General features: G+C 37.9%; 1 protein-coding gene across 1 annotated transcript in view; it reads right to left on the minus strand.

The window, feature by feature from the left end:
- Lekr1 (leucine, glutamate and lysine rich 1) overlaps positions 1 to 14101 on the minus strand; it is a 185997-nt gene that overhangs the window by 150904 nt on the left and 20992 nt on the right. The window contains exon 5 of the mRNA XM_027391734.2: positions 7074 to 7288. Coding sequence (XP_027247535.1) covers positions 7074 to 7288 — 215 coding nt within the window. The remainder of the gene's footprint in view (positions 1 to 7073; positions 7289 to 14101) is intronic.

Raw genomic sequence — 14101 nt, forward strand, 5'->3', positions numbered from 1 at the left:
GGAGCCTGTTTAATATATCAAACTGGCTGCCAGGTTCTCCCAGCATCCCTCAGTCCCTACCCAGTAACAGGGTATGGCTGGTATACCCCACCCTCTACCTGGAACTCACCAGCCCAGGGGTTGGGCTGCCCTTCCCCAAGAGGCTCTTCTTATATAACCCAGTGGTTGTTGGTCAAGCAGCTCGTGTGTGTGTGTGTGTGTGTGTGTGTGTGTGTGTGTGTGTGTGTGTGTGTGTGTGTGTGTGTGTGGTGTGGTGTGTGGTGTGGTGTGTTTCTTTTACCCTCTTGGTTCCTATACCTGGTTCCCTTCTTCCCTTCTCCCTGCTCTCCTCACATGGCTCAGGTCACATCTGAACTGTCCCAGATGTTTCTGCCTCTGGCTATGCGCTCCCTTTTTTCTTTTACTTTTTTTTAATCATTTTTTTATTTGAATTAGAAACAAGATTGATTTATATGACAATCCCAGTACCCTCCCATCCTCCCCTACCACCCCTCCAACTAAAACCCTACCTATCACATACCCTTTCTTCTATTCTTCCCAACTCAACTTTTCTGCTCCCTCATGACCTCTGCATCCTTCCTCTTCTTCCCTTCTCATTCTCTAGCTCCCTCCCCCCTCTTCCCATGCTCTCAATTTGCTCAGGGGATCTTGACCCTTTCCCCTTCTCCATGGGACAATGTTTGTCTCCTTTAGGGTCCTCCTTGTTTACTAGTTTCTCTGACAGTGTGGATTGTAGGCTGGTAATCCTTTACTCTATGTCTAAAATCCACATATGAGTGAGTACATATCATGTTTGTCTTTTTGTGATTGGGTTACCTCTAGTTTCTTCTAGTTCCATCCATTTTCCTGCAAATTTCAAGATTCCATTGTTTTTTTTCCACTGAGTAGTACTCCATTGTGTAAATGTACCACATTTTCTCTATCCATTCTTCAGTTGAGGGGCATCTAGGCTGCTTCCAGTTTCTGGCTATTACAAATAGTGCTGTTATGAACATCATTGAACAGATATCCTTGTTGTATGAATGTGCTTCTTTTGAGTATATGCCTAGGAGTGGAATTGCTGGATCTTGTGGTAGACTGATTCCCATTTTCTTGAGGAGTCATCATACTGATTTCCAAAGTGGCTGTACAAGTTGGCTCTCCCACCAGCAGTGGAGGAGTGCTCCCCTTTCTCCACATCCTCTCCAGCATAAACTATCATTGGTGTTTTTGATTTTAGCCATTCTGCCAGGAGTAAGATGGTATCTCAGAGTTGTTTTGATTTGCATTTCCCTGATGGCTAAGGATGTTGAACATTTTCTTATGTGTCTTTCAGCCATTTTAGATTCCTCTATTGAGAATTGTCTATTTAGTTCTATACCCCACTTTTTAATTGGATTGTTTGGTGTTTTGGAGACTAGCTTTTTGAATTCTTTGTATATCTTGGAGATCAGCCCTCTGTCAGATGTGGGGTTGGTGAATATCTTTTCCCAGTCTGTGGACTGTTGTTTTGTCTTGCTGACTGTGTCCTTGGCCTTACAGAAGCTTCTCAGTTTCAGGAGGTCCCATTTATTAATTGTTGATCTCAGTGTCTGTGCTACTGGTGTTATGTTCAGGAAGTGGTCTCCTGTACCAATTAATTCAAGGGTATTTCCCACTTTATCTTCTAATAGCTCTCCCTTTTTTCTACAATAAACACTCTCCTCACCATACCTAGAACAGTCATACCCTTCCTTTTTATTTCTTTTTTTCATCTGCATTTCTTAGCAACCCTTGAAGAGAATAACTTCAGAACTCACCAAAGTCAGAAGTATGGCTCTCCCTCATGCTCTCACTGTGCACCATTCTTCCCTGACCTCTTCTTTCTAGAAGTCCTGTGCTTAAGACATGTTTAAAATGGGCCTTAATAAATTCCAATTCTGCTTCATACTGGCTCACCTGGAAAGTCTAAGGAAAGGTCTCTGGAAAGAACTATCAGGTTGCTGTGCGTGGCAGGATGAAGCTGTATCTCCACCCAATATCCAGTACTGATGGAATGACAAAGAATGGCATCAACAAAATTAAAAATTTAGCCAATGTGAACAAGGGAGAAAACTGAGAGGGGGTACTTTAGAGATTTGTGGAACAATAACAAAAGAGGTAGTCATATGATTGGACTCTCGTAGTCTTACAAGCTGTATAGTCTTACAAGTGATTACCATGGAAATCTGGATAAAAAGTATACCAACTCTGTTCTTTCTTACAGATGTGCATGAATATACAATTATTCTGAATTAGAAGTTAAATCCAAAAAGTCAATGGAATCCTAAACACAGTATTTCTGATCAATAAGCAGACATTATGGCTCTTCAATTCTCTGCCCTAACACCAGCTGTTACCAGCAGCTTCCTCCACAACCATTGGGGAAGGAGGACTTGACCATATAGATAGCATTCTAGCCTGCTAGCATCACCAGCTTACTTATTAGATTTTATGGCTTAGATTTCACTGAAAAAAAATCTATCACAAAAGCCAGACACAAAGTAAAGAAAAGCCACAGACTAGAAGAAAGTCATATCAAAAAATACATCTGATACAGGACTTGTATATTTACTAAAACATACAACCAACTATAAAAACTCAACAGTAAGAAAATAAACTAGCTGGGCAGTGGTGGTACACACCTTTAATCCCAGCACTTGGGAGGCAGAGGCAGGTGGATCTCTGTGAGTTTGAGGTTAGCCTGGTCTACAAAGCCAGTTCCAGAACAGGCCCCTGTAAATGGAGATTTTTCTCCCATCTGCTGGCTCCCGAATAAAAACACTCAGAGGCTTAATATTAATCATAAGTGTTTGGCCAATGGCTCAAGCATATTATTGACTCGCTCTCACAATTAAATTAACCCATTTTTACTAATCTATATATCATCATGAGGCCGTGGCTTACTGGTAATGTTCTGGAATCTTACTCCTTCTACAGCTACATGGCATCTCCTCAACTCCGCCTTCTTTCTTTCCATATCTCTGTTTGGATTTCCCACCTAGCTATACTCTGCCCTACTATAGGCCAGAATAGCCTTATTTATCAACCATAAAAGCAACACATATTTACAGCATACAGAAGGATACCCCATTTCAGGCCCCAAAGCTACTGAGAAACCCTGTCTCAAAAAACTAAAATCAAACAAAAATGTCCAATAAACCTTTCTTTCTACCCACAGGGTGGTCTAGTGTGGTGGTTTCACTGAACCCTCATTTATACTGGGGTTAAAGGCATGTGCCACCATGAAATAGATAGATAGATAGATAGATAGATAGATAGATAGATAGATGTTTTCAATTTGGACTTCCATGGAAAGAAATGCTTCTCCACTTCTAGGCTCACAGAAATACATATATTTACATGATTATACTCAGAAAACTAGTACAGAGTACACACACAGAGACTCTCACATACACTGAAAAGGCCAAAGGCACAAAATTTAGGAAATACTGAAATACATGCCATATCAAAATTGCTTTTTACCAAAACTATGAGTATAGCTTCTTATTAGGAAGCTATATGTTCCTACTCTCTGTATTAGGCTAAAGACAAGCAGGAGAGGAGAAGGAAGGTCCCTTTGTTTTGCATAGTGTAGCCAGCCTGGGCTATACAAGACACTGTAGAAAACAAAGGGAATGTTGTAGTTTTCTTTCTATTCCTGTGATAAAGACCATGATGAAAAGCAACTTGGGGAAGAAAAGGGTTTATTTCAACTTACAGTTTATAGCATAGTCCATTATGAAGGGAAGTCGGGGCAGGGACTCAGGCAGGAACATGGAGGCAGGAACTGAAGCAGAAGCCATGAAGGAGTGCTGCTTGCTGCTTACCCCTTATATCTTGCTCAACCAGCATTCTTATACAACCTACGACTATTTGCCCTGGGGTGGCACCACCCACCAAGGGCTAGATTCTCCCTCATCAATCATCAATCAAGAAACTGCTTAAGAGACTTGCACAAGCCATTCTGATGGGGGCCTTGTCTCAGTTTTAGTTCCCTCTTTTGTCCTAAAGTTGCCCCAAAATGTTCTAACCAACACAGAGGGGGAAATCATGTGATCACCCCAAAATACAAAAGGAGGAGCAGCAGCAACACTGGTTGAAGTGTAGTAATCATTCTTGATTTAAACCTTAGAAAGCAAGAAACACAAGAATTTCTTACACTGATAAACAGAGTGTTAAGAAACCTGTAGCAAAGAAACACAGCAGACAAATCCACATTGAGTGATAAAGAAGACAAACGCATATATGCATTTTAATATCCACCTGCACCAGTTCAGTTTAACAAAACAAGGGAGTGCAGTGGAATAACCCTTTTGTATACTGCAAAGGTTTGTCACAAGATTTGGTTTAATAAATAGATGACTGGACAGTAACCAGGCAGGAAGTACAGGCAGGATAACCAAACTAAGGATGCTATGATGAAGAAGGACAGTCAGAAGAGTTGCCAGCAGACGCAGGGAGATGAGCATGCCATAGTGAGAAAAGGTACCAAGCCACGTGGCAGAGCATATATAAGAAATTTGGGTTAATTTAAAATGTAAGAGTTATCTAGTAGTAAGCCTAAACTATTGGCTGAGCATTTATAATTAATAAGAAGACCCTCTGTGGTTATTTGGGAAGTGGCTGCCAGGACAGAAACTTCTGCTTACAGGAGAGGGCTAGGGAGATACGGCTGATGAAATAAAAGGGAAGATGTGATTGGATATTATGTGATAAGTCCTTATTCATATTATATATGTTCAAGAAACTCAACTGAAAAACACATAACTAGTAAACATTAAGCAAAGGAGCTAGCTGTATAATCAATGTATAAAAATTAATTGCATTCAGAAATATTAGAACATGTCATGAAGAAAAAATCTCATTCCTCAATAGCAACAATAATTACATGCAAATGTATAAAAACTACAAAATTTTATTGAAAAGGATTAAGCAAATGTCTGAAAACTTTAAATTTTTATTGGGAAGTTTCAAGAACAACTGAATAATTAGAGGGGAGATAGAAAGATTTTGTGTGTGTGTGTGTGTGTGAAAATGTCAATTCTGAAGATACCTAATTACACATTTAAAGTAAATAAAAGCAGAGTCTAAACTATAACATTAAGTCTGAAAACTGATTCTAGAATTCTAGAAGACATACTAACTGCCCCCCCACACACAAAGAAGAAGAAGAAGAAGAAGAAGAAGAAGAAGAAGAAGAAGAAGAAGAAGAAGAAGAAGAAGAAGAAGACTTGCCCAGCAAAATATCATAATAAGGATATCCTAAGGATAAAGTAGTTAAGTATAGTACTGACTGATTTGTAGCCAGTGAATCAATAGCACCAAAGAGAGGGCCCAAATTAAACTATAAATCAATAAGCTGCATTTCAAATCAAGGGAGAACGGGAGACATATTTAAACAAAGGTCTTGAAATAACAAACTAGACATCTGGAAAACAAGAAAAAAACATAAAATTATAAGTCTACCTCACATCATATACAAAAATTTACTGCAAATATACTAAAAGGCTAGCTATAAAACAATACTATAAAATAATTCATGCAGTTGTTTTCTTGTAGTTTTAAATTGGGATTATTGCTGTCATTTTTCTTTCCAATGCTGGATGCTTTGCTTGCCAGATTTATATTTCTCCTTCTGTTAACAAAAAATAGAATTTCTCTTATTGATTTCTTTTCTTTTGTTATACAAAGTCTTCATAGAACTCTCCATCAAGGTTCTTCCCTTTCTCAGGCTATACAGGTGGTATCAGGATGGCCACAAAACCAGTGAGACTCTCATGGGTCTTCAGACTTGAAGAGAATGATGTAATGAAGGAATGGGTAGTGTTTACTGCAAAGAAACTTAAACAGCAGCTGTTTCCTATCCTTTTCCAAAGTCAGAGAACCCAAATTTTTCCTTTATTTCAAAGGCTATCACCCCATGTTTTTCCAATAAACTCCTGTGTTGAGGCTAGGATTAGTAAATCTCATGACCCAGAACCTTGGCAGAATTTGATACAGTATGGTATTTTTAAAAAAGAAAAGAACATACAACAAAAATTATAATTGACAAGGTTAAAAGATAAGCAACCATGAGAAAATATTGACACATATAAAGTGTAAGGACAAAATATTAAAAATTCCATGGATTGGGGATATATAGCTAGTTGGTAGAGTGATTGCCTAACATACACAAAGCACTGGGTTTGATCCCCAGCACCACATAACCAGGTGTGGTGACACATGCCAACACTGGAAAGTAGAGGCAGTAGATCAGAAGTTCAAGATCATACTTTATTACATGAGACCATGCCTCAAAACAAACAAGACTCACATAAACTAATAACCCACAGAAATTTGGACAATTTATGTGTGCAGGAAGAAATATCAATGTACATGTGAAATGGTTCACCTTCATTAATGAAAAAGAAGTATGAACTAAATATCCAGGAGGTATCATTTTTTTTCCATGCATGAGAAAAAAAAGATGTTGATATTTAAAAAGTATAAAGGATTGCCAGTTCCTAAATACTTGGCCAAACTTAATTAATGATGTCTTCTCAAAGGACATTTTGTTTTAATAATCATCAACATTTTAAACTGGTATTTGCTTTTGGTATTTTTGTTTCTGAGGATTTATTTTATGGGAAAACATATGTTCAAAGGAATATAAATAGTACCTAGAGTAATAAATAGAAATAGTATAAATATTGAAAGGGGAAATGATAATTAAATTATTATATATCTCTAAGAAAAATATAGCCACAGTAAAAGCAAGGTGGATCTGTATGCATTAATGTACAACAATTTCCAGTACATATAATTAAGTGGCAAAGTTAACAGAACACAGTTAATGTATTATTTATTTTAAATATCATCTACTACAAGATACCAAGTTATAAACATAACAGGTTTATTTATAATAAAGGTAAAGAAAGGCACAGTAGAGGATATAGAAAAACATACAGCTGGCCTTTACTCACAATGCCCCAGCCTCAGCTTCCTGACTGCTGGCAATATAGGCATGCACCACCAGGCCACCCAAATCTGTTTTCTTCTAAACTAAATAAGAGACAGAAAACATATATTCCAACCTTTCATTTTTGGATTCACAGTCAGTTTTATACTTGTCAAGCTCCTGGCTAAGAGACTGCAGCTTTTCTTGGAGTCTCCTTTCTCGTTCAAGACTTCCTTGATACAATTTCATTTCTTCTTCCATTGCTTTCAGTTTTTCTTTCATAGCCTTAAATTCATGAAGAATTAGATAGCTGACACCACAGTATTTACAAACTGTTTCTTCAGGAGACATCTAGGAAACAACATATATTTATTGAAATGTTATGTTTTTAATTGTGGAAAATAAAATTCAACCAAAGATGTTATGCAATCGTGCTGGTGACAAAGTAAATATATAGTCTGCTGTGCTGCTGAGATAGGCATTATGACACTGCTACATCTGGATAAAATTTCTAAAACCAACACAAATCTTGGAAAGATTTTCTCAAAGAAATGATTTCTCTGTGGTATCAGGAAGAAATATTTACTTTTGAAATATCTTTCACAAAACAAAACTAAAATGCTAAAAAAAACCCTTACAACTTTAGTTCTGAGATGAGTTTTCTATAATGTCAGAAGGAACCCATGACCTTTTGCTGCCAACTACGCTATGACCCACTTGATAAGTGGTTCTCAACCTATGGGTCCAGACCCCTTTGGGGTCAAATAATGCTTTCACAAGTGTTGCATATTAGATATCCTCCATATCTGATATTTACATAACTATTCATAACAGTAGCAAAATTACAGTTATGATGTAGCAATAATTTTATGGTCAGGATCACAACACAGAGGAACTGTATTAAAGGGTCATGGCATTAGGAAAGTTAAGAAACACTACTCTAAAAACCTCTTTTTCAGATATTTTACTCGCTTATAAAATCATGGCACTGAATCAAATGAACTCTACACACTCTTACTCAGCTTTAATATTTAGAACTTATATAGAATTTAAATTCTGTCCAAAGCTATAATAGGAAATACATTTTGAACTTATATTCTTCTTAACTATATTCATTTTATAGATTAAAACTGAGACTCCTGAAGTTTCATAGACAACTAAAAGATGAGCATGTTAAAATTAAACCAAAGTCTTTTTAAGAACCAATACTTATATATTTATACACCATATTTTATTTATCTACCATGGGCATATGGATGGGTTCTTGTGTCCTCCAGATAAAGTATATGTGTGGCTCTGGTCAACACAAGGGCAGTGAAAAATCAAGCCAGGAAAAAAGACCCTTCTTTTTTTCTATCATAATTATAAATAGTCCTTGGCTAGCCTATGTTTGATTGGCTTTTCATAAAGGTAAGAGAGCTCTAGGGCACCAAAGTAAAATCAATTCATAGATTGCTCAATAAGGACTTAAAAACAAAAACAAAAACAAAAATGTCTCATCATGCCTTGGAATTCAGTACCTGGCCCAAAATTGCCTCCAGCCAACTACCTCCTACCTTATTGTCTCCAATATTAGAATTACAGGCAATACACTACATCTGGTCAAAGTGTTTCTTCTTATTGCAACTTCCCTTGAGACAGTAGAAAGTGTCCCCATAACTGTTACAGCACATAAAGGTAAAAGTGTCCCTGTAATTATGTTATAGCACAAGAAGGTAAAAGTGTCCCTGTAACTATGTTGTATAGAACCATGAGATAGAAAGTGTCCCTCTGATGTAGCATGTGGAGGAAGAAAGAGTCCCTGTAACTATGTTACAGAACAAGAACGTGAAAAGTGCTCCTGTAATTATGTTATAGCACAAGGAGAAAGAAAGTGTCCTGTAACTATGTTATAGCACAAGGAGAAAGAAAGTGCCCCTGTAACTATGTTATAGCATGTGGAGGAAGAAAGTGCCCCTGTAACTATGTTATAGCACATGAAGAAAGAAAGTGCCCCTGTAACTATGTTATAGCACATGAAGAAAGAAAGTGCCCCTGTAACTATGTTATAGCACATGGAGGAAGAAAAGGTGTTACCGTAACTATGTTATAGCACATCTACCCATCCATTGTACAAGTGTCACTTGGTAACAAATGTTATAAAATAAAATTGTCTCACTTAAATGTTAACAATTTCAAATCAAACACCAGAATGCAATGTGTGAGTGATTAAGTCACCCTCCCCCTGCCTCTGATATCAAATGTATAGATTTATAAAACAGGTTTGAAAGAAGTCATAAAAACCTGGTTTAAGCTTTAGATGTGTTCTTTGGGTCTACTCTGACAGAGATGTATAGTTTATTCTCTATTTTGACATCCCAAAGGATGAGAAACTCCTTTCCAAAGCAGCCTATTCCATCTTCGGCCAGTTTTGTCTCCCAGGAAATCCTTTCGCTCCAATCACTCTCTAGAACAACAATCCCCAGTAACCATGTAAAACAACCCCAGTCTCTCTCACATAGGACTCATTTTAAAATCTGAAAACAGCTTTCTCCTTTTAACAGTTCAAGACATCTATCCGGAATATCCCATGCTTCCTCTTCCTCAGATAACCACCTCTAGTTCCTTCAGTTTTTTCATAGATAACAACTTTCTAGTCTCCATCTCATCCTAGTTTTCTCTGAACTTGTCCTAAGTGTTTCTCAGAATGACATCTAGAATGGAATGGCTCTGTGTGGCTGATCTTAGAGAAAAGAACAAGAAAGGACTCAAACATCTTACTAGCAACATTACTAGCAATGCTTTCTAATTGAACCTGAGTCTGAATTACTCTTTCATACTTTAGCAATTCTATGTTATAGCAGACAGAACAACTGACATCATGTTAATCAATACCCCTGTTTAACTATATACATACTGCTGCTGCTTAGTAATACGACTGACTTTGTCTACCCACCCTTGCCATCTTTGATCAACAGCCCCAAACTTCACGTTAGACACAAAAGACCCAACCTCTACACAGGAATAAGCCAACCAGGTCTGGAAGTATTGAAGAATTGGGCAGTTAGGTTTTCTTAGCAATTATAAGGGTGAAGCATCCTGTGTGTGATACATAATTAGCCACATTACTGGGCTGAAACACACAGAGAGAAGCTAAAAACAAGACAGTGTGGCTCTAAAGAGAGAAAAAAATAATGGGAAAAGTCTACGTCCTATACCTGAGGGTTTTCCAGTTCCCCACAGTAGTTCCTCTTGACAGCTGAATGCCCTACTTGCGTTTTGGAATCTCTGTGCAGACTTTTTATAATTTTCCCCCTTATGTTATTTATCCCTTGAAGCCAGTATTTCCCAATCTCTTCTGTAAGCATTGGGCTTTCAGATGCATAACTACAAATGTTAATGTAAGAATATATCTTATATCTCTACACTCAAATATGCATCTAAAACAGCATCTACATCACACATGTATATATATGTAGATTATATACATGCACACATATATTCACTATATGTTTTAAGGCTGGAACTTCACACACCACATCACCTTAGTTGATAATAGTCCTACTTACTAAATACTGTTCCAATACATCTCATTATTAAAGTATTAATTGTCTCTGCAACTAGCCTATAGTTATTCATACCTACTTTAAGAATAGTAAGATGATAAACTTTTTCAGACATCTTCATAAAGTCCATGTATTTTATGACTAATATACCTCTGAGAGCTAGTAACCACAGACACAAAAAATGAAATGAAAGCTGGAGAGATGGCTCAGAAGTTAAAAGCACCTGTTGCTCAGAAAGGAACTGGGTTCAGTTCCCAACATTTAAATGGTGACTCATAACCATCATAACTCTAGTTCCAGGGAATCTAATGCCCTCTTCTCACCTCCACTGGAATCAGGAACAAATGCAGTGCATATTTATATATGCAAGCAAAACACTCATATGCATACAATTAAAAGAATCGAAGAGAGACAGAGAGAGGGAAATGGGCAAGATAGCCTGACAAGTAAAGATGTTTACTGTCAAGCCTCACAAACTGAAGTCAATCCCTGGCATCCACATGATGGAAGACAAGAACCAGTTGTTCTCGGACATCTGTATGTGTATTGTGGCATACATACATACATACACATAAAATAAGTATAATAAAGAAAAAATTTTAAATGAAATAGCAAGGATCATATGCTGTCTTAATGAATGTAAAATTGATCTACTCATGCACCCTTAGTCCAGGTATGCTAGTGCAGGACTTTAATCCCAGTATTCAGAACGCACAAGTAGTGGACTTCTAATATTTCAAGCCAGCCTGGACTACATAATGTGTTCCCAGGTTAGCCAGTGCTATATACTATAACCCTCTCTCTCAAAAAAAAAAAAAAAAAAACACCTAACCTTATAAGCCACATTTTAATAATGTACTCTACGGTCTTGTCTGAAATGAAAATGAAACTTAACTTGACATTCAATAGCATTTCATTCCAAATGGATCAAAGACCTCAATATAAATCCAACCACACTGAACCTTTCAGAAGACAAAGTGGGAAATACCCTTGAATTAATTGGTACAGGAGACCACTTCCTGAACATTACACCAGTAGCACAGACACTGAGATCAACAATTAATAAATGGGACCTCCTGAAACTGAGAAGCTTCTGTAAGGCCAAGAACACAGTCAGCAAGACAAAACAACAGCCCACAGACTGGGAAAAGATATTCACCAACCCCACATCTGACAGAGGGCTGATTTCCAATATATACAAAGAACTCAAGAAGCTAGTCTCCAAAACACCAAACAATCCAAAAAGTGGGGTACAGAACTAAATAGACAATTCTCAATAGAGGAATCTAAAATGGCTGAAAGACACATAAGAAAATGTTCAACATCCTTAGCCATCAGGGAAATGCAAATCAAAACAACTCTGAGATACCATCTTACTCCTGTCAGAATGGCTAAAATCAAAAACACCAATGACAGTTTATGCTGGAGAGGATGTGGAGAAAGGGGAACACTCCTCCACTGCTGGTGGGAGAGCCAACTTGTACAGCCACTTTGGAAATCAGTATGATGACTCCTCAAGAAAATGGGAATCAGTCTACCACAAGATCCAGCAATTCCACTCTTAGGCATATACCCAAAAGAAACACATTTATACAACAAGGACATCTGTTCAATGATGTTCATAGCAGCACTATTTGTAATAGCCAGAAACTGGAAGCAGCCTAGATGCCCCTCAACTGAAGAATGGATAGAGAAAATGTGGTACATTTACACAATGGAGTACTACTCAGCGGGGAAAAACAATGGAATCTTGAAATTTGCAGGAAAATGGATGGAACTAGAAGAAACCATTCTGAGTGAGGTAACCCAATCACAAAAAGACAAACATGATATGTACTCACTCATATGCGGATTTTAGACATAGAGTAAAGGATTACCAGCCTACAATCCACACTGCCAGAGAAGGTAGTAAACAAGGAGGACCCTAAGAGAGACATACATGGTCCCCTGGAGAAGGGGAAAGGGTCAAGATTCCCTGAGCAAATTGGGAGCATGGGAAGAGGGGGGAGGGAGCTAGGAGAATGAGAAGGGGTGAAGAGGAGGGGTGCAGAGGACATGAGGGAGCAGAAAGTTTGAGGGGGGGAAGAATTGAAGAAAACAAGAATGGAGACACCATAAGAGAGGGAGACATTTTAGGGTTACAGAGAAATCAGGCACTAGGAAAAGGTCTGGAGATCTACAAAGATGGCACCAGCTAACCATCTAAGCAACAAAGGAGAGGCTACCTTAAATGCCCTCCCCTGATAATGAGATTGATGACTGACTTATATGCCACCCGATAGCCCTCATCCAGCAGCTGGTAAAAGTAGAAGCAGACTCTCACAACTAATCACTGAACTGAACTGGAACCCAGTTGCAGAGAGGGAGGAGTGATGAGCAAAGGGGTCAAGACCAGATTGGTAAAACCCACAGAAACAGCTGATGTGAACATCGGGGAACTCTTGTTCCCCAGACTGATAGCTGGGATACCAGCATGGGACTGATTCAGACCCCAGGAACATGGGTTTCAGTGAGGAAACCTTAGAAATCTACGGGACCTCCTGTAGTAGTTCAGTACTTATCCCTAGCATAGGTGTAGACTCTGGGAGCCCATTCCACATAGAGGGATACTCCCTGAGCCAAGACAGATGGCGTGGGCCTAGGCCCTATCCCAAAGGACACGATAGACTCTAATGACACCCTATGGAAGGCCTCACTCTCCAGGGGGTGCAGAAAGGATATATGGTAGGTAGGGTTTTAGTTGGGGGCTGGGTTGTAGGGGAAGAGGGGAGGGAGAGGGAACTGGGATTGACATGTAAAACAATCTTGCTTCTAATTCAAATAAAAAAAAAGAAAAAATAGCATTTCATACATGAAACCACATTTGCATATTATCTCCTCTCTAGCAGGCTTCAAGATAACAAGAGTGACTCTTCCATCCCATTCAGAGTACTGGCAGCCTTTGGCAAGCTCATCTGTCCACGTCAAGAGACCTGAACTCACTCACAACAGATGGGTATTTCCTATATGTCTCCCTGCTCATCTTGAGTTTTGATCCATTCTCATTAATTAGAAGATTCTATTGCTTACTTTAAAGCATTTTATTCCTAAACTTTGTCCTTTAGTCAGTCTTTTTCCTACTCCTAGAAAATGTGCTATCCTTATTCTAAAGAAAATTCTTAATGGTTAAATTCTTAATGGTTGCAGCTGGATGTATGAAACAAACCATATAAACTTCACAATGTGAAAGGTATTAAAATAGATATATCCATCATAACAATCAAGGGATGAAATACTAAAATAAATAAAGCAATGCATTTTGGAGATTTTCTAAATGTTCATCAAAGAAAAACAATCATCATGGTAATCTGTAAACAAAACAACAAAATAATAATAATAATAATAATAATAATAATAATAGGCCCAAGAGAATGGTCAACAGATTTGGCCAATATAACCTGAATCCTTGAATTATCTCTTAAATATACACACACAGATTTTCAGCATTGTTCAATTATAGTTTTCTACAAGCAAAACTGTAACAGAAAGGATATAACCATTTTCAAATTCTTAGTATCTGATGGACTAATTGCTTGGGACATTTTCTGAAGCTTGAGAAGTTATGAGATACTGTAATTAT

This window comes from Cricetulus griseus, assembly GCF_003668045.3.
Source record: "Cricetulus griseus strain 17A/GY chromosome 1 unlocalized genomic scaffold, alternate assembly CriGri-PICRH-1.0 chr1_0, whole genome shotgun sequence".
NCBI lineage: Eukaryota > Metazoa > Chordata > Mammalia > Rodentia > Cricetidae > Cricetulus > Cricetulus griseus.